Genomic DNA, 22,150 nt, shown 5'->3' on the forward strand with positions numbered 1-22,150 from the left:
ATTTAAAACAGTTGGGTAGTTCAAGTTTCAAGGCTACTGATTGTAACAGAAAATCAGTGGTAATTGGAAGCAGTGGGATGTAGGGAGAAGTAATAGAGGTAGCTGCTCTCCAAATTATCCTGCAGGACTTTCCATGGCAGTGAAATCAAGCAATGGAAGCTTGGCTAAGTGAGTGCAAGCAAACAGTCCTACAGAGAATGGTGCTGTCTCCTCAGCCCTTTTATCTCTGGTGGTAAGTGGGAAGTAGGGGAATTTATTGGCAGAAAACTTTATCCAAGGGTTGATGAGGGTTATCTGGCTAAAAGGAGTTATTGTGAAATCAAACTTTCCATGAGTTGTTTGCTGTGAAAGCAAACTGAAAGTAGCATTGCATCTTCGATAAGGGAGGTGAACTCTGTAAATTAACTCATGAGCTTTTTTTTGAATAAAGGAGACTTATAAATTGCCTTTATCTCAGAGATACAGTAGATCCATTTTCTCTTCAAAAGTGTATGTTACTTTTCCTGCTGTTGTACTTCTGCCTATGAAAATATCATTGCACTTAAAAGCTCGATAACTATTTTATGACAAATTCTCATCATCAGTAAGTTAAAGACCATGAAATTATTTTTACTAATTATATGTAATTTAATTTCACACATTTAATGATATTTTAAAACACAGGAGTTATTTTGTAATTCCCCAGATCACAAGGATAAATTTGATTCCATACACTGTTTGCCAAATGAAATGTTTCATTTAGGCACAGAAAAAAAAAATAGTGGAGTTCTCAATGCTCTATATAACTCAGACACTATATAGCATCTCTTTGCTGTGAACAGCATCATGATATGTTTAAAAGAGAATACAAAGAATATATGGTGTTTAAAAGGCCCAAAGCTTCTAAATGCTTCGGAACCTATTATTTAACTATGATCTTAGATCTAAAATCTGGTCTTTTGAAGGACTTGATTTTCCCTGAGTGTTTATAAAAAACCAAACATGATCTCCCTACCATATTATAGGATTAGCTGGCATTAAGTAAACCGGCAGCCCAGTGAAAAATCATTTCACATCATTTGGTAAATACCATGATTCAGGATACTTATGATAGAGGGCCTGAGTAGGCAAGATATTTGGGGGGCTGGGAAATTTCAAAGCTTAACAGCTTACGTTGTTTGTACGGTGAAGAAGAGTCCAAGTTACTTCTGAGGCTTCAGAAATGGACTGCCCAGGGAATGTCTTCTTGCTTCTCCAGGCCCCAAGCAGTTTTCCAGGAGCAAGCATTCATCCATTGAGGGAGCAGTAACCTGTAGGTTCTACTTTTGCAGCGATCGCACCTAAAACCTTGAGAACAGGCCCTGGGATTTGCAGGGACCCACTTCTCAGGGCAAGCAGAGCCTTTGGGCTGTCATCTGTCACTTTGTCAGGGCTCGCCTTCGTGTTCAAGGAGTCCCTTGCAGCCTCCCAAGTCTAAGATGTAGAATGAATAGAGAAGGGTGCAGAACTCGGACTCATACCCGTGGACTTCTCCCTCTAATAGAGAAGCTTTTTTATCTTTTAATTTTCCTAATCAAGCAATTAGCATGAAACAAGGACATGTAATCTTACCAGAGCGAGATTGGGGTGGTGCCATAGGCGAGCCAAATGAGTGCTCTGTGGCAGGACGTATGGCCACTGCACAACAACGCCTTTAGCACATCAGATCTGCCCTTTAATTACATTTTAAATCTCAAAGAGATTTAAAGATTCTCAAAGAGATTCGAAGAGATTTTATCATTATGGAAATTGCTCTGTAAATGCGAGATGGGTCAGCAGCTAAAACTATCATCAGACAAAGTTTTCCGGGCTTTAGGCAAAACAGCCTGTGCAATAACACAAAACCTCCATCGACTCCGAGGTGTATTTTGCCCAGATTATTACAGGGTGCTTGGCCTATACCACTCTCACTCCTTGGAAAACCTAAAAGAGGAGTTCTGCTCTGCAGCTCGGTGGGCTTTTTTTCCCCCCAACCTCAGGGGATCGCTTGAATTTATAGTTGCCAAAATGAGTAATACAGTATTTGCCTTGTGTTCCTGCCTCCGTGCATGCACGCAGAGCAGACCTAAGGTTCTTTACATGAAAGATGACTTTCTTTTCATGAACTAAAGACCACCTCTGCCTTCTTTTCAGAGTCATTTAAAAACATCTATGCCTCTGGGTTATGGAAGGCGCGTGAGGAGGATTCTTAGGTAAAGGGTAAAGTCAAAATGTTCTTTTCTGTACAGCAGAGATTGTCTATCTTTGTGTGCGTAGCACAACTGACTTGACGTTTTCTTTTAAGCCTATTCTTAATTTTCTCTTTCTTTGACCTGAAAGTGTTTCTGTGGCCTGCCAGCCAGAGATCCTAGAACCATAGCTACACTTTCCCCAAGGCACAAACTTCTGTGTCCTTCCCCTGGCCCCTGGCTAAATGCACACTTTTCTCCCATGTTACCCAGCCCTCCCTCTCTTATTTGTTATTTCCCAAGCAGGTGGCAGCTCAGAACGGGAAAGGGCCAGTTACTTGGATGTGGTGAGAGTGTGGTGATTGTAGCACCCAGGGGCTCCCCTTTGATATGCCCCACTCCCCAAAACCTGGTCATTTTGCACCTAGTATCACTATGACTAATTCCAAGATGCATAAGTAAGTAAAATCACATTTTAGTGCCCTTTACAATGTGCTCTTCTTTTTGACAGTTTTCCATTAAAATGGCCCTTGAAAGCTACATTGTCTTTATTAATTCAATATATTTCTTAGAGATGGACGTGGCTGCCAGCAGGTTACCACTCTGCATTTCTTCTTAATGGGTCTGGGAAGCCCATGAAAGCGTAGGTCATATTTTGTGTTGATGAATATTCACGTAGGTTTGTGAGGAGAGGATCCGTCATTTTCACAAAGGCAGTCATGACCTCCAGGACATTAAGGACCCTTACGCTAGACCGGTGGTACATTCCCGAAGTGTGGTCCCTGCAGCAGTGTCAGCTTCACCTGGGAACTCGTTGGAAATGCAAATTCTTTATTTTATTTTTCTATGTTTGGAATTTAAATTTATCTTTATTGTTGAAAGTATTACAGATATCCCTCTTTTTCTCCCCATTGCCCCCTTCTACCCCGCACCCCCTCCCACCCCAGGCCCTCACCACACTATTGTCTGTGTCCATGGGTCATGCACACATGCATAGAAGTTCTTTGCTTAATCTCTCCCCAGCCACCCACCCACCCACCCACTCCTGCCTTTCCTCTGAGAACCGTCAGTTTTCCTCTCAGGGCTGCTTTCGCTGTGTCCCATGGATTTGGAGCTGTTGTGTGCTCATTTTCATTTGTTTCCTGGAAGTCTGTGATCTGCCAGTGCTCCAACCACTGAGCAACACCGGCCAAGGCCAGGCTTTGTAATCTGCACGAAAAATAAATGACAATGATGAAATCCAACTAAAAATTTTCCTTTTCTACTCAGGGCACTGTGAGACAGTTTTCCACTGTCAAAACTCTTACGATATAAAATAATCTTTCAAGACATCCTTTCCTCTTCTTTAAAATAATTTTTATTTTTAAAATTACAGTTGACACACAACATTACACTAGTTTCAAGTGTACAACGTAGTGATCAGACATCCACATACCCTACAAAGTGCTCACCCTCTTAAGTCCGACACCCACCTGACACCACGCGGCACATCTCTTTCTCTATTCCAGTTCTTTATTAAAACTTACAGAATTTATCTCATGAGCATGGAAAAGCCTAAGCCTTCTCTAGGATGCTCTGAACGGAACGGAATGCTTTGGGAAGGAGCATGGAAAAGTCATGGCTGGCTTTCTGGCCTCTGCACAGTGGGCTCTAGAAATGAAGAAATATCCTGTACTATTTTTTTTAAATCTATCTTTATTGATTTCAGAGAGAGGAAGGGAGAGGGAGAGAGAGAGAAACGTCAATGATGAGAGAGACAGTGATCGGCTGCCTCCCGCACGCCCCCTGCTGGGGATGGAGCCCACAACCCAGGCCTCTGTCCTGACTGGGAATCGAACCCCGATCTCCTGGATCCTAGGTCGATGCTCAACCGCTGAGCCACACCGGCCGGGCTCCCGCGCTCTTTTGCCAGTTTCATTTGTCATGTTTCCTTCGGCAGATATCCCAGTGTTGCCTACCTTTATATTAATGTCCACGGGCATCGCCCCTCTTCTTCCTTTGCCTCATACATTGACAAAAGACTATCACCATCCACCCTATTCTGTGAGAAGAAAAGGCAAAATAGGGTGACATAACTCCCTAGGTAAGTGCACGCACACACACACACACTCACACTCACACACACTCACACACAACCGTTTCACTCTCCAGAAGAGGTGATTTGCTCTGCTTGGTAATAGACAGACATGAACTCACCAAAGAACAACAGGGAATCAGACACAACTATGTCAGCAGGACTTTAGTTACCATCATGATGCTAGAACCTTTAGCATTCGAACTTTGTGGATACCTAGAATTCATTTTAAAGGTAATATCTCTGAGCACTAGGCTAAAAAATACCCACAAATGAATGCAGCGGTGCCAACGTGTGTTTGTGAATTATTTGGAAACCGTCTTGCTATTTAAAGTGAAATAAAAATATAGAAACATCTCAGATCGATTATTACATCGCTAACCTGTTCTAAATAGTTGCCTCAGTTGTAGGGTTGTTTTGTGGTTGCGTCAGGATACAGTGAGGTGTGTTTTTGTCGGGGGGAGGGGATGAAGCGAAGTTGTTGTTCTGCATTTACAACAGTCATAATTACAACAAGCCAGAGGAAATTAGCTACATGGCTGTTATGATTTCTACTGTGTTATCAAAAATAATTATGGCACTTTGCCATATGTTCTTGCCTTTTTCTTACATATTGCTGTTGGGATAAGATGAGACTTGGCATCAACTAATTACTTACTTCTAATATACAATCTTGAACTGCAGTAATTCTTTAGAGGGGAAAAAAATTGTTCTGTGATAGAAGTTCAGGAAATAAGAGCTTCCTAACTCTTAACTTTGTATACTGTATATAAGATAGACAAATTGTACAGATACATATAACCAGACGTATATTTGTCCATGAGGAGATAGTTGCCTATTTTAAGAATAAGAATGTATTCTGCTCAGGTAGAGCCATTCAAAATCATTAAAGGTATTAATTCTGAGTTGATTGAGGAGAGGAGATGAGTTAACGCCTAACTGGAAAATAACTCAGTGGCCTGGCCATCCCTCTAAGGCCATCACAGTGACTCCCTCGAGTGAAATATCTCGCAGTCGCCTTAGTGGGTTAATCGTTGGCTTGTGTTACCTGTAGCCCAATTCCGAAGTCACTTGCTTTGTATTTGGAAGGTGGGGGAGTAAAGGGATGGCGGAGTAAAAAGAATATCAGTTCAGACAGATCTGTGCTCTGATCCTGCTTCTGCCACCTAACAGCTGTGGGGCTTAGACAGGTTACTTCATCTCTCCCGATTGTACTTTCCTCAATTGCGGGATAAGTAGGCCTCCTTTACAGAGTTGGTGTAAAGGATTTATAAGAGGTGTAAGTATTAGTTCCCGCCTCGTTTCATCTCCCTCCTCTGCCCCCAGCCCTCGCCCCGGCTCTGCATAGTAAATACATTTCATTGTCGGGAGGGCCCATCTGGTCTTTCTCAGATAAGGACACTTATCTTCAAACAGGCTGATTCCTGCACACAAAACAATACAGAACCCAAAGTACCTCCAACACTGTAGACTTTTCGTATGCACTTGTCTTTGTGATTTAAATGTGCAATCCAGAGTTTGTGTGAAGGCCTTTCAAAATTACCGTTGGCAGTGATCTTCCGAGAGATGTCTCATGTAGGAAATGCCCAATTATGAGCCATGAAGCAGTGTGGCAATACCTGAAATAATATTGCCACACAGTATAGGTTTTTATATGGACTTTAGATGTATTGGTAAAATAGAAAACGCAGCCTATCTAAGGGCTTGCTTTATCTTCTAACACCAGCATTATAAAGGCGTGCCATTTTTTATAACTTAATTGCTGAGCCAAATGGATATCAGCATTAGTTCCCCACTGGGTCCATGGCATCTTAACTTCTTAAAAACAGCCGATGAAGTTGCTCTATCCACCCTTTCTCAGGATTTTGTGTCTTTTAACACTTGCTCCCATGTCCTTCAGAAATGCCTCATAGGATATATTGTAGGTGGAGGTCTCCTGTGCCTATATACAGCTTTGGTGCCACTGCTCTTGCCTTGTCATTGTAATTTATTTGGCACCAAGGTTGTGTGTGTGTGTGTGTGTGTGTGTGTGTGTGTGTGTGTGTGTGTGTTTGAAACACTATATATAATGTTTGTCTTACTCCTAGGGAAATTAAACCTAAATAACTTTTCTCTTTATAATGTTGTGTCCGGCCGGTGTGGCCAAGTGGTTGAACCATGAACTAGGAGATCACGGTTCGATTCTGGGTCAGGGCACATACCCGGGGTTTTGGGCTTGATCCCCAGCAGGGGGCGTGCAGGAGGCAACGGATCAATGACTCTCATCATTGATGTTTCTGTCTCTTCTCTCCCCCTCCCTTCCTCTCTCTGAAATCAACAAATATATATATAATGTTGTTGTGAATGGTTGTCGCTTTGCCGAATTCTGCCTTGAAATGGTAGAGCTATTTCTATAATTTATGAGCACTCAGTGATCCGTCCATCTCCCTTCCTCCCTGTTTCTGGAGCCACCGCTTTATTGGTTCATGAATGGCTGGTGCCGCCTGTCAGCTAAACTTCCTGCTTCCATCCTCTCCCTGCTCCCGCTTACCCTGAGCACTGCCCCTCAGCAATCATTCTCGAATACTCTTCTGACTATGTCCTGCCTGTCCACAGGCAGCTGCAGTGGAATCTTGTCCTTATAGGATCAGATATAGTCTCCAGGCTGCGTTCAGAACTCTCAGTGGCTACTCTGTACGCTTTAAACCTCATTGTGGGCGTTTTTTGTTTTGTTTTTTGTTGTTTTTTTAATTTTTAAATTTTATTTTTGTTTAAAATATTACAGATGTCCCTTTTTCTCCCCAATGACCCTCATTGTTGGCCCTTCTCAGAACCACCGCTTAGCTTTTGCCGAAAGCCCTGGCTCCCGTCACTATGCATTCGGTATACATTTTTCTTGGAAAATGTCTTTCCATGTCTTCTCTGCTGGCAGCCTTGGAGTCGTGGAGGAAGGTGAGAAGGGGACTAGATGGTTCCAATGAAGGCCCTCAATAAATCAGGCATTGGGTTCGGTACTTAGAAGCTCTACCCCCATCACCTCATCTAATCTTGGCCAAAGCCTAATAAGGTAGATATCACTGGCCCTATTTATGGGTGGCAAAAAAAACCAACAGGCTTTGAAATATCTTACAGTTTGTCCAAAATCACAAAGCTAGTAAGTGGAGGAAGTTAGAATCTAAACAGATGTTGTGATGCCAACGGCTGGGCTCGTCCCACTGCCCCAGCTTTAACCCCATCTATGTTACTTCCACCCTCTCCAGACTTTAAGACCCCCTCGTGCCTTTATGCACTCCTTAGTTATATGGGCTTTTGTGACTGTTCCTCAGCTGCTTCAAATCAGGTTCCCCACCTCGAGTCTAAGCTCTAAACATAAAACAAACCTTAAAAATTATCCCCAAACCCCCCCTTGATCCCTCACCCCCCTCAGGTGCGGCCCCATTGCTCATCTAAACTTCATAGCCTGGCTTTTCCGCAGTGCTGTTTGTCCAGTCAACCTCCTGAAGGCTTCTTATTCATACATCTGCTTCCACCTCTCCTCTGAAATTGTTCCGATCAAGGTGAACGATGACCTTCCTTGTCGCCAAGTCCAATAGACAATGTTCTCTTTAATGTAACCAGCCCCTCAGCAGCGTTTGATCTGGTTGGCCGCTCCCTCCCCCTTGAACCCCTCTCTCCTCTCTCGGCTACCACGGCATCGTCATTTCCTAGTTTTCCTTCTGCCTCTCCGGCCATCCCTTTTCTGTCCTGTTCGGCAGGTTGTCTGCCCGCACCTAACCTCTGAATGTGGGATGTTGGGGGTCCTCAGGACCTGGTCCCAGGGCCTTTTCCTCCCCCTCTTCTCTTTCTCCCTACCTGTGCTTACCCAGCCCCCTGCTCTTAGGTTCACTAAAGTGGATAATCCCAAAGCCAGAAAGCCAGCCCAGAACTCCCCTCCGAGTTTCTCACATGTATCTGAAATCTCCCCTTGAATGCTTCAGTCAATTTAAAATGTAACTTGTTGCCCGGCCGGGCGTGGCCCAGCGGTTGAGCATTGACCTGGGATCCAGGAGATCGGGGTTCGATTCCCGGTCAGGGCACAGGCCCGGGTTGCGGGCTGGATCCCCAGCAGGGGGCGTGCAGGAGGCAACAGATCAATGACTCTCATCATTGATGTTTCTCTGTCTCCCCCTCTCCCTTCCTCTCTCTGAAATCAATAAAGATATATTTAAAAATAATAAATAAAATAAAATGTCACATGTTGAGAATAAAATGCAAAACTTACTTTCCCCCTGCTTGCACCGGCTCAGTACAGGACACTACCATCCTTTGGTTACTTGAATTAAAAATTTGCACTTACCCTTGAAATATCTCCTCCTTTATTCTCTTCATTAGTGTGTGAGAGATTGAACACCCAAATTATATCTCACGACAACCTCCTTGTCGCCTTCTGCAATCGCCCTGGTCCAGGCCCCATCATCTCTCGCCTGCATTAGAGGGCCTGGCCCCTAACTGGCCTTCCCGTTTCCTCTCCTGCCTTCTTTAATCTCCACACAGCAATACAGTGATTTATTTAAAGCCTCAATCAGACCATGTCACTAGCCTGCTTTAAAAATTTCGATTGCTTTTCCACTGCACTCGAAATAAAATTCAGACTCTTTACCACGAGACGTCAAGGCCCCATATTATCTGAAGCCTCTCTTGCCTCATCTCCAGCTACATTTCTTCCTCAGTAAGTTTTAGTCAAGATCTTTCCTGCTGCAGAGGCTCCCCTTCTCACTTGGAATTCATGTAACTGGCGTCTTCTCATCCTTCAAGTCTCAGCTGACCCTGAGCCTTCCCACATGTACACCCTTATTCTCACCATAGCCACCTATTTGTTCTCTTCAGGGCATTTTTGTATTTGATTGAACATTTGTTTATCTGTCTATCATATTTCTCCCCCATTTATCTTATTTCTCTCTCTGTTTATCTTATTATGCTATGAACATCAAGAGGGCAGAAGTTTGTTTGTTTTTTTCACCACTGCAGACCTGGATGATGATATATTAAATATTAGTGGGAGGGAAGGAGGGGAAGGGGGAGGGGGAGGGGAGGGGAGGGGAGGGGAGGGAAGATAGAGATGGATGGTAGAAGGAAGGAAGGAAGGAAGGAAGGAGGGAGGGAGGGAGGGAGGGGGGAGGGAGGAGGGGGGAGGGAGGGGGAGAGGGGAGGGAGGGAGAAGTTAACTTAAAGACTGGAACTACATCTTTCTGACATTGTATGTGTTCCCATAGCTCCCGGTGAAATATTGGACATACAGTAGGCACTTCATGCATGCTCGTGTGATGAATAAATGGGCAGAACATTTTTGCACTGTGACAGAATAAAAAGAAAGTAGAAAAAACAAGCTGTGGAAAAGAAAAGATACTTGTACTTATAACCTCGTGCATCTGAAATGAACTCCTCAATTTTCAAAAGTAATTTTAAGAATAGAGTAAACCGGGGGGCCAGGCAAGGAGAGGAAGCATCACGTGTTACAGGGTTTGGGATTGCTGAAGGCGGTCTGGCAAATGAGATTTTGCTCAGTTTCCTCTGGGATAATCCACCTTAGGCCAGGCATTTTTAAAGATTAGATTTTGAAATAAAGCTTTGCACCTGGGAATGTACTGAGGGCCGGAGAGCCTATCCCTTCTCTCCACTGTTCTAGTGCTTAAGTGGGAGAATTTTCGAATGAGATATGAAAGCAAAGACAGCAAACCCTGCAGGATAATAGTCTCCGAGGACCTTAATAACAGCCATTTCTAAAGCAAAGCCTATGGACTCCTAAATCCATAGCTGTTCTCTTAAGATGCATTGCGATGCAGTGGACCTGAAAACACACTCCTTATCTACCTGGAGCAACCAGGCTTCAAGCCAAATAGCAGTTGTCAAATTAACTCTTGTGTCTCTTGGGATGACAACTCTGCTGCTTTTAGGAGTATTGCAATGGCCACATATACAATGGAGGGGGGGCAGGCACCCCCACTGTGAATCTGTACCCAACTGCATTTCCTGAGCGAATTAGGAGCCTCTGGTGGTTAGATTAGAGGCCTTATAAGGTCAAGATTCTGAGTCCAATTCCCTTATATGGGTGCTTCTCAAAAAATCCATTAGGGAGCATAATTCTCTTTTGTTTTGTTAGGTTTAATTTCCAACCCATAACAGACTGATAGTCTTGTAACATGCAATAAAAATGAATTACTTTTAAAAGATTGCAAAAACCAGACACGCAAAATGCAAGTCCATACTTTTTATTTTTAGATTACTTTAAATGTTTCTGAAGATTTACTCTCAATTTCTGTTCTCATGATGGAATGTGTGTGTGTACTCCAAAACCTTGAGTATTTAGAGCCCATGGTGAACAAGTCATTTTGGACTTTTGTGTGTTTGTTTTTGTTTGTTTGGTCTAACTTCTTTAAAGCAGCCCCAGCTTTTCAGAATAACTATGTTAGATCAATTTAAATAGTTTCAACATACACTGCTTTCTACATAAATAGAGTTTGCTGAACATAAATCTGCTTTTTCTGGCTAATTCAGGATCGTCATCATTAGCATTAATATTTTGCTTCGCTTAAAAGCTAGGTGATGCCTTCAAGGGCTAATAATATATGTAGGGCTGTTCTTTCCGCACTGTGTGACCCTGGTCAACGATGCGCGCCCGAGGTTCCTTTTACACCTTTCTGGTTCTCTTTCAGGTGTCACTTCTTGCTCCTCTGTTTAGCCCTCAAGGGTACCTTCTCTCCTAGTTTGGATCTTCTGTTTCTGACCTTTTAAGTTCTTGGAAATCAGATCATCACTTTTTTTTCTTATCAAGTTATTTGAATTAGGTAGAAATTATCAGTAAAAAGAAACTAACAGCCTTATCATTATTCATGTTGTAATGCTTTCAGAAAAGATTAGAGATGGTGTGTCTGTAATAAATGTTTAGAGAAATTTGGTTACTTTCTTTTAGTCTTTATACATCTTTTTGTTTCTGTTGCTTTGCTGCATGCTTCTCAGCTATATTCAAGATAGGGAGGTTATTGATGAGTTCTTTCTTAGAGACACAGAATGCTGTATATCCAGGAAAAACTATGTGGCTGCTGTTGTCTAGGATGTTTTTGAAGAGTTTCATAACCTTTTGTTTGGATAATAAAAGAAGAGTGTAGCACTAACTAATTCCTGGCATCTCCCTTGTTTATTTTTCTTCTAATAAAAGTTTTGCCATTTTTCATATTCTTCCCAGTTGTCTTATTATTTCTGGACACCGTGGATCACGCTACTTGTCAAATAAGATAGAACAAATTTAATATTTATTAATCTCTTATTTGTCTTTTCTTTATAAACTTTTGCTCTCAGTGGCTTCCCAAAGGAAGACCTTTACCCAACTGAACTTAAGGACCAGGATTGTATTCTACCAGTTGCTCCCTAATGCTCTTCATCCCTTGACTTCGTGAAGTCTATTTCTATCACTTTATTTCCACATTGATTCTCTTATAATAAAAATCCTTACGTGAGCTATTACTTATTAAAGGCCTGTTGTGTTCTGGATGCTGTTCAAAGTATTTTACAAGAATTACTCCATGTAATATTCAAAACAACCCAGCAGGTAGGTATTATTATTTAATATTTAGTGAAGCCAAAGAGATTAAGGAGTTTTTAAACTTATGCAGTTAATAGGGGAAAAGAAGAGGGAGACTCAAACTATGTCTAAGTGTGAGATTTGAAAAAGCTCTGCGGGAAACAGGATACCCCCCACTCCTAAAACGGCTGCACTGTGAACTTACTACTTGCCTCGTATCTGAACTGCCTTGATAGTCACAGCTGAAATTTGCTCCATAATTGTGTGGAACTTTAGGCTATATGTTTCTTTTGAGGGGAGAGGCTATATATATTTTTTCCATTTGCACCCATTTTCTCAATTATTTTATGTTCTCTCTAGTTGTGTTAGATACACCTCTGTTCACTTCTTCAGATCTATTTAAGCATCCATATTTTAAAAACCGTGAGATTCCTTTTTGCATCATGAAAACGTTATTCTGCATTGTCTAATGGCAGTGCTAGATTTGCTGAAATTTAGGCGGGAGTATTATAAGAAAAGTTAATAGGAAAAATTTAAAAATTAATAGGAAAAAACTCAGAGGTAATATTGCTTAGTGATTAAGAGCACGGTCCCTAGAATCCAACAGCCTGGGTTGGACATCTAACCACCTGGTTTATTAGGTGTGTGACCTTGGGCATCTTTACATAACCTCTCTGTAATTTCATTCTCTTACATGCAAAATGAAAATAATAATGCCTACCCTAGAGGGTTACTGAGAGCATTAAGTGAGCTCATGTATATACAGCGCAGTGGACAGTGTCTGCTGTTTAGGAAGTGTTATATATGCTCCTGCTATTGTTTCTGTTGCTATGTAACAAATACCATTTTTTCCCATTCATTACTTATTGTCTTTCTAAAGGATACAATCACAAAAAGAAGAAAAATTTCATATAGCATACATTGAATGTAGAAACCAAAGCTTGAGGGATCTTTTCTAGTTAAGTCAGAAGTGAAGTAACACTGCTGTTGATGTAAGAAACGTCCAGACAGGTAGAGAATTTTTATAAGAGTTTATTTGAGCCAAACTGACAGCCTCTGCCGGGGAGCAAGATCTCCAGTGCTCCAAAGAACAACAGTTTGCAGTTTCTTTTATGTGTTTGAGATTGAGGAGGGGATGTAAGGAAGATTACATGGAGGTGGGAGAGAGCAAGGCTGGGATCGGATGACAGGATGGTTACGATTTTGGGCTCTCTTGAGGGTGATCCACTTTAGAAAGAGGGTCTGAAAGGGTGACCAGTACTAGAAGGAGGGTCTGAAAAGAGGCATTTCAAAGGTGTGTTAACTGAGATACATGGAAACAATGGACAGGATTGCTTAAGGCAAATAGATGACTTTTAGTAAAAAAGTGATAGGCCTGGGGCATGACTACCCACCATGACCTGCCCAGTTAGGAATTGATGAGCAGATGACCCCATGAGGTTACCTTTCATAGAATCCCTTTTTTCGCCCACACTATTTAAAAGTAGCTGGAAAAGTTACTTTTTGTCCAGAATGACTATCCTCTGAGAACTCCACTTGATTCTTTCTACCAGCCTCCTGCTTTTCTATGGCCCCTAAGTCTAAGGTTCACCTTAAGATAAGTGTCATCATAGTAATTTTGTGCAAATGTGTTTTCCTTTCTACCTGCTCCGCTGCTGTCTCCTCCCCACCTAGAATTCATGCTGCCTACTTGCCCTGAAAAATCTCCACTACTGCATGCCAGCCTCCTAAAAAAAAAAGCCTTGTGTTCCTCGCTAATACTCACCTTCAGTTTAGAGCAGCCTACCTCGGTCCTGTAGCTTCACAGACTCCTTACCAGCCTGCCGTCCCACAGGAACATGGTCAAACTCCATTTATGCTGTGTCAAGTCATTACTGAGCATAAAGTCCACATGGCTCTTATAGACAAAGGAATGAATTACTGATGGGAGAATTTCTGTTTCTGGCAGCAGGGAGATTTCGTAGTAAGGAGACCATTTCAATGCAAACAGTTTGTACTCACAGCTGGTCCCACATGCCCAATTTCCAAATGAGAAGTAGAAAAGAATAGTCGGGATTCCATTTTTATTCAGTATAAATCAATCCATATGGGTAAATTTTTTTCTTTATTGTTCAAAATATTACAGATGCCCCCTTTTTTGCCCATTGACCCCCTCCACCCCGCTCCCACTCCTGGCCCCAGGCCTCCACCACACTATTGTCTGTGTCCATGGGTTATGCATATACGCATATAAATTACTTGGTTAATCTCTCCCCACCCACCCACCCACCCACACCCACCTCCCCTCTGAGATTCGTCAGAGAAAGACAAATATCACATGATCTCACTTATATGTGGAATGTAAAGAACATAATAATCTGATGAACAAAATAGATTCGGTGACATAGAATTCATATGGGTGAATAAAATTCATATGGGTGAATTTTTTATCAAAATCAGTAATACCGTCTTTCTGTGTGCTTTTCCCTTAAGAGTGTTTTTTCCCCTTGTTGGTAGTAGCCTTGTTCAGCTCCTGTGACTATTAGCTATTTCAACCAATGCTTATAGCAAATGGGGTGGTGGAGACAGAGCAAGATCTTCCAGTGTCAGAAGCGCTGAACCCGTTGCCCAGGTCTGACACTTACAAGATAGGTGACTTTCGACAAGTTAGTTAAACATCTCTGAGCCTCAGTACTCTCATCTGTAAAACAGTGAAAACATTATGTACTTCCCAGGGCCAGGAGGAAGAATAATTAAAGTGGTGTATCTGTAAGTGCTTCGTAAACTGTAAAGCCCTTTACACGTTACATTTGTTTCTCTAAATCACCATCATGACAGAGAGAAGTAATATGAGTTAATAATAATACTGAGTAAGAATTACCTTACTGCCAAGGCTAAGATTGGACTTCAGCCACTTCTGAATTTTCAAACAAAGGCTTTTTTAAAATATATCTTTATTGTTGAATCAGGCAAAGTTTTTATCCTAGTATCCATGAGGTTTGGCAGGTAATTCTCATTGATAGCTGGCAATATGAAAAATCTAAATAAAATGCACACATTAGATTTTAGGAAAAGCAGAGACAGAACTGCCTCTTGCATGCCTCTTATATTTTCCCCAGCACCAAGACTAGACCAATAATCAGTCCTCGATAAATATGGCTTGTTGATTTTAGGGTCATTTATTTTTGAGGGTACAACAATGATATTTATATGCAGTGTAACGTAAATGACAAAGATGAAAGTTAGCAGGCTCATGAGTCGGCATCCTATTTGTGCTTGGGAAGACCTGTCGTGTGTTCAGCCAGGTGCTGATGACTTCACGACGTACATGACCTTAAGGACCTGTCGATGGAGCCTGTAAAGGCAGGATGTGAAAATTCAAATGTACTGTTGTTTATGTGCCTGTTAACATAAAGAGATGGCTGGTTTTAAGTGCATACTCTGAGGCAAAGTTAGAAGTAGTGTACAGATCATATACAAGAGGGAAAGGAGAGTCAAAGAGGGAAGTGGTGGGACTCCCTGGATAACTTGGATCTGTTGGCTTTTCATCCCTGAATTATTTAGCTCAATGAGCCTCACTTTTTTACTGAAGAGGTAGAAAATTCGGCAGGGCAGGTTTTCCCACGCAGGCACACAAACATAAAAATGGATGCATATTTGATTAAACTCCATTTCCGCAAGAAGCTCAGTACTAATTTTCCACCACGTTGGTTCATTTCGAAATCAGGCGATTTCCTTCCAGAACATAGTTTTTGATGGAATAGAGATAGATGCTATTCAATCCGTTTTAATATTTCCCTTTTTTCAATTTCAGATGTGGTTCTATCCCTTTATTTCCCTCTTCTCTTCAAGTCAAAGGAAATGGGACAGAATTCTCTTTAGAGCCCATCAGGGGTACTTTGGCTGCCAAAAATAGTGACAGGAGACATTTATTGTCCATCTACCTTACTCCTGCAACATTCAAAATTCTGCGTCCAAGGCGCTATGACTGAAAACACAGGCCAGCTCTTCAGAATTTCTAACATGTCATTGCTGCCACATTCCCCCCTTACTTTAGGAGAGTATTTTAATTCAATCTAAGAACGAGAGAGAGAGGAAAAAAAAACTTTCCTAGTTACACAGGTCAATCCAATTGTTCGGAGCTTCAGAATGAATTTTTAAACTTGTTGAACAGAAGCATACAAATCTCTAAGAGCAAGTCAGATAATATACAAAGCCTCCATTCATTGTGTAGGCAGAAAGGAATGCTGGTACCCGGCAGCTCTCTAAGGAATGTTCTTTTGGCTTTGACTGTTCTACTGGGAACAAGGAGGGAAACACATATATAAAATGAATTTATAATGTCTCTGGCTTATAATGGCCAAATGATAAGAAAAGTTGGCTGTTTAATATAAACTGTCAGCTGCATATTCCAGGCCTCCTCTCTTTGAGGTCCCTCCCACATCCACGGGCCTGGCTACCGTTTAGTGGGGAGTACAAAGTGGCTGTTTATGATTATTGACTGGTGAGGCCTGTGCTCCGAAATTCATTCTGTCAACAGAATGTAAGCAAAGTTGGCATTTTAAAGCAGGGCTCTTTTCAGTCGCTGGGTTTTCTCGGGATTGCTATGCAACAGGATCAGTGCTGTAGTCCCCGGTTCAAGCTGAAAATGTTACACAGGAAGACATACCATGTAAAGGTCAGATTCTTCTCCTGCGATGATTTTCTTGATCTGTGTATATACGAATGAGGTTGAATGCCTAATGTCTTATTGTAACTCTTAGCGAGGTCCTATGGACTTTCCACCTGGCAAGCCTAAAAATATAATGGTATTTAAATGGGAAATCTTACTAATAAATGTATGTGATGCTGTAATGAACGTATGATGCTATAATACCAAGGTGAACTTAATGCGTCCTGTCAAGAAGATGCTCTCCTGAGATAGGATCCTGTTCGTGTGCTGGTGCCAAGGACCGAGGACAGTTTTCTCTATTTTTCTTTCCAAGCTTCTGTAGTCAAGGTCAACTCCACAGATGACCGTGTGCGTGGAAAATATCACTTGATCTGTAGTATAATGAAATGATTGGCGTTGGGATTTTATTTCATATCACTTCCATAAAACAATATGTTCCATTCATGATCTAGAAGATATAACTTAAGAAATCCACAGTTATAAGTCTATTGTTTCAATTCATAATGTCAAAGAATAAACTCATTATACCTAATAAGATGCCCATTTTCAATCTACGTAATAACGCGAAGAGATACACCAAGAAAAGCGAGTTGGAAGCGTGTCTTTTTGTTAGCTGGCCCAGTTGAAATGTTTTTTTTTGAACTAGTAGTTTCTTTTTTACAGTTCTCCAAATTCACCTTTGTAGCTGGTCTCTTCTGTTGTTTCAATTCTGCCTGTGTTTTCCTCCCTGCTGTGCTGTAGGACCTCCAAGGAGAAATCGAAGCTCACACCGATATCTATCACAACCTGGATGAAAACGGCCAAAAGATCCTGAGGTCCCTGGAAGGTTCTGATGACGCAGTCCTCCTACAGAGACGTTTGGACAACATGAACTTCAAGTGGAGTGAGCTGCGGAAAAAGTCTCTCAACATTAGGTAGGAAAAGATCAGGGTCAAGAAAGCCAGAAATGAATTAAAATGGCACAATTTCCCTCATTTTTCTAGCACAAGTAGCTAATATCTCATGTGTTTATGTAAATCACCCAATTTCAGGATGATTCATTTTATTTTGAATAAATGAATCATTCATTTGCTTGGTATGGAGATGATACTTGAAGGTTCGGATTAAAGTGCTGATGTTTTATAACCACGGGAGAGATGCATATTAAGGCATGAGAGTGAATTTAAATAGTGGAATACAGCTATCCTAATTTCATAGAGTTCTTTCTTGGTTTATCACAGGGTTATGCAAAAAGTGATGAAATTACAGGTTTGTTTACATGGAATTATTTCTTTGGCATTATTCTAAATGCATAACAGAGGATTCTTTTTTACTTTTCAATTACTGTTTACATTTCATATTATACCGTATTAGTTTCAGATGTACAGCATAGTGGTTAGAAAATTATCCAACCCCATTTGTTAAAAACACAAAAATCTTCCCCACTGCACTACAGAGTCATCTTTACCACATTGGATTTTAATGGGCCTTTTTCTTTCAGATATTAATTTTCCTTGCACCTTTGGGTCTATTTTCAGGTTACCTATTATATTCCATCGTTGCTAATTGGTGCTAGTTACTCTAGCTTTCTTAGTCTCAGTATCTGGTAAGGCAAGCAGCCTTACATAATTCCCCCAGATTGTCTGATCTTTTTACAGAGATGGAAATGCTCACCAGATATTCCCCGTGCTATCTTTCAGTTACCTGCCCCTTGTAGTCAGGCGGAGCCACAGGATTAGTCCTGTTAAACAGATTAGGAGCAGAAGTGTCACTTCGGGGCCAAAGCTTTATAGAGGAAATGTCAACTTTCTCGCACTCTCTTCACCTAACAGAGGACACTCTTGAAATACCATAGCCCATTATAATTAACAGTTTAGGGGAGACTTCCCCACAGCTCCCGAAACTACGGAGAGATGATAGCACCTTCCCTTCAACTTCCCGTCCTTTGCCTCCTCTCAGATTTTGTCACCACCCGCCTGTAGACTAGGCCATTAGCTGTGCGCACCTATTTTCTTCTTGGCCCCTTCCCGTGTATGAGGCTCCCCTCGGGCAGCTGATGGCTGCATCTCAGCAGTGTTGTAAGGAGGGCGGAGTGAAGCTCTTGCTATATCCATTTAACAATAATTCCGTGTTGGGGACAAAGGGCAGCGATAGTTAAGGAAAAGGCCCAGTGTCACCTGAGTGACAGGAAGCCCAGGGAGCGGGCATCAGGCGTCCTGCTTGCTAATTGGTTGCTTTTCCTAATTCCCGTCTTTTTATGAAGATATTGTGTGTTTTCTCCTGTGTCTAGAGGAGGGGGGGTAGTGGAGGAAGGCAGATGGGGACAAATGGGCTTGATAATATTCATGAGGGACGCACAAAACAGTGGGAGCAGTTCCTACCTCTAGGCTGTGAGATTACAGAAGGGACATTTCTTTTCTTCTTTATAGTTCTAAATTGTCCAAACTTTTGACATACGGCATATTTACTACCATGATGAGAAAGCCTATAACAGAAATGTATTCATTTGAAAGCACTCATAAAAAATCTGCACCTAATCTGAAATAATAGTAACAGGAACTACCGTATGGTACACCATGCAATGTCATGGACACTTTCAGCAGCCCTAAAAGACTGGTTTTATTATCACCCTCTCTTTGCATGTGAAGAAAGTCAGGCACAGAGAGGCTCAATAACTTGCCCAAAGTCACTTAGTAAGTGGCAGATCCAAGACCCGAACATAGGGAGTCTGGCTCCGGAGTGTGAGCTTTTACCCGTCAAGTTATAGAGTATAAAGAAGGAAGTTATGCTTTTTCGCAGGACAGGAAAACGAAGGTGCTATAACTGTTCTGAACATCACTCAGTGTCTTTTCTCTCCTTCATGTGAACTTGATGAAATAAAAGGGGAATTGAAAGCGGCAAACAGCATGTCAGCCAAAATATGGGCTCTTCATTCTTAGCAATTTCCCATATGCCGGCTACTGCAGTTTAATTCTTACTCTCATTAATCAAGTAGAAAACAGTTAGCTTAGCTTATATGAGGTGCTGCAAATTCTAGAATTTAAATATTCAGATCAATGGTTCTGGCTTTTTAATACACCTCTCTAATAATACAGGATGTGTTATAAATGATCACTTTTAAACAGCAAAGAAATAATTCTTTAACATCAAAGCAATTCAGTTTATTTCCTGACACTCGGTTGAAATAAGGGCATCAGTCAATCCATACAGAATGACAGAGTGCATTTGAGAGAAGCACAGTAGGAGAAGTAATTTGGGGTGATTATGAAATAGGGTAGATAACACTGGGAGAGTAGATGCAGAGCCATGAATGACACTTAGAAGCTTCCATCATGAACCTAGTCGGTTTCTCCCTCGGCATTATTTTTCAGTGAAAAGTCACCACAGTTAAAAAATAGTTCCAGAGACCCCCTGAAAAAACAGCCCTGTGTTTGCCCAGGCTATAACATAGTATGCTAAAAATTTACAGTTGCTCCAGTGTTTTATGGGGAATTCTGAAGCCAGTTTTACATGTCAGTATAGAAAAACATTAGTGCTTGATTTCACAGGTGTTCATTTTCAATGAAAAAAATTAGAGTTTGAATCCAAATGATTCTGAAGTTTTCCTTTGAGTTCTATTGGCTCTTAAAGGGTCTCCTTATGCTTGCAGATCCAAATCCATATTTTGTCCTTTCCACTCCATTTGTTTTCCTCCCACCCTATGTCTTTTCTTTACCTGAGATCATGATCTTGTTTGAGTCTCCATCAAGTTATTCCATACTGGAAGATTTCGCCTCTGTTCCTTTCCACGTTGAGACCATCCATTCCACATTTGCAAAAATATTCTTCCTTGGGCACTGTTTCTTTTTTGTTTTTTAGTATATCTTCATTGATTTCAGAGAGAGGGAGGGAGAGGGAGAGAAACATCAATGATGAGAGTCATTGATCGGCTGCCTCCCGCACGCCCCCTGCTGGGGATGGAGCCCGCAACCCGGGCCTGTGCCCTGACTGGGAATCGAACCGCGATCTCCCGGATCCTAGGTCAACGCTCAACCGCTGAGCCACACCCGGCCGGGCTGGACACCGTTTCTATCACATTGTCCCTTTGGTCAAGAACTTCAGTCTTGTTGAGACCCATATTTTTGTCGTTCATTCATTTATCTGTTCATTCAGCAAGCATCTACTGAGTGTCTACTGCATACTAGGCGTTCTTCTAGGCACTGAGGATACAACAGTGAACAAACAGACAAAGGGAAATCATTGCTCAGGAAGCTTATACTTACTCTCTAGAATCCAGCGGCCCTTCACTCTCTACCAGCTGTGCCTAACAAGACCCTGCCAACCCTTCCCTTTTCTGTCCTTCCCAGGCCTCCGGGTCCCTTCCTCTCCAAGCAGCAATCTCGTTCCTGCCCGACACGGATCCTCTGAGCCAAGCGGACTCTGCTCTCTTGCCCCCTCCCGCTCTCCTGTAGGAACGTGTGCCTTTGCTGGCCCTCACACTCGGAATGCCATCTCTCCTCTCACCCCCCAAGCTTTGGCTCGCATAACATAACATTTTGCTCTCTGCCAGTTCCCTCAGCAGGCCTCCCCTGTAGCATTCTCATGCACCCTTGATGGCAAATCCCTTTAAGGGTTCACGAGTTGTCCCCCAGGCCTGTGCTTGCTGCCTCCGGCTCAACAGATGAAACAAAAAGCCCGAGCTCTCCGTGACTCAGTGGGGCAGAGCAGAAAGGGTTGGGACCAGCAGTTGGGCGCTCCAGCTTCTCTCCTGGCTCTGTCACTACCTCCCTAGCGCGTAATCTCGAGCACCTCGAGCACATCGCTTAACTGCTTCAGACTTTCATGCTCTCCCTCACTGGAATGAGGAGCTTTGACCAGACTCATGGGCGGCATACCCAGCTTCTCTTGCCATGCTTCAGCTCGATTGCTTTTAATTCTGCAGTCTCTCTTTACGGACGCAAGCTAATTATGGATCATTTCTCCCTTGGTGTTTTTTTTTTTTAAATATTTCAGTGGAGCTGATTAAGTTCAAAGATATGATCTGAGGAAAAGTAAATAAGATGTCTTTGGGGAAAAAAGAATACTTTAATTGGAATCGTGTCGTACTATTTCATAATTTAGTTCAAGGACAGTGTATGCCCTCTCTTGCGCGTGTATTTTGTGCAAGAGTTATAATGGGAAGAATACTCAGTGATAGTTGAGTGCCATCAGACAAAAGGAAGTGTTAACTGATTTAAGTGGGAGAGGAATGAAGTGAAAAATGTGTACTTGCATGTATACATACACGCACACGCACATACACACACATGCGTGCACACACAGTCATTGCTGCCCTTATCTAACACTAGTACTGAGATTAGTCCCAGAAAGCTTCTCATTCTAAAACATTCTATATCCACAAACTTTACATTTTAATTTGGAAAGTATTAATAATTTGAGAAGTGTTCAAGTGAATTTTTTACATAAGCAATATATATGAATATTTTCATTTAATCTGCCAACAGATTATGCTTTCCAGATTATTGTTTATACTATTAACTATGAGAATTGCATATGTTGTCAACCTAATTGCAGCAAAATTTACATTCTATGAGATGTTTATACTTGGGAGAAAATTTTATAAGTGTTATGTATAAATAATAACTTTTATGAAATTTTGAGCATTAATTTGAGAGGCTAGAACACCAGCATTATAGAGTCTAGAGCAGCAATAAATCTCCAAGAGACTGCTTGGTATTAGAAGT

General features: G+C 41.8%; 1 protein-coding gene across 1 annotated transcript in view; it reads left to right on the forward strand.

The window, feature by feature from the left end:
• The window catches only part of DMD (dystrophin), a 1,831,916-nt gene that overhangs the window by 1,473,821 nt on the left and 335,945 nt on the right, over nt 1–22,150 (forward strand). Inside the window, exon 56 of the mRNA XM_087813416.1 lies at nt 17,190–17,362. Within this exon, the coding sequence (XP_087669542.1) occupies nt 17,190–17,362 (173 nt within the window). The remainder of the gene's footprint in view (nt 1–17,189; nt 17,363–22,150) is intronic.

The sequence above is a fragment of the Miniopterus natalensis genome, chromosome X (genome assembly GCF_054644295.1).
Source record: "Miniopterus natalensis isolate mMinNat1 chromosome X, mMinNat1.hap1, whole genome shotgun sequence".
Taxonomy (NCBI): domain Eukaryota; kingdom Metazoa; phylum Chordata; class Mammalia; order Chiroptera; family Miniopteridae; genus Miniopterus; species Miniopterus natalensis.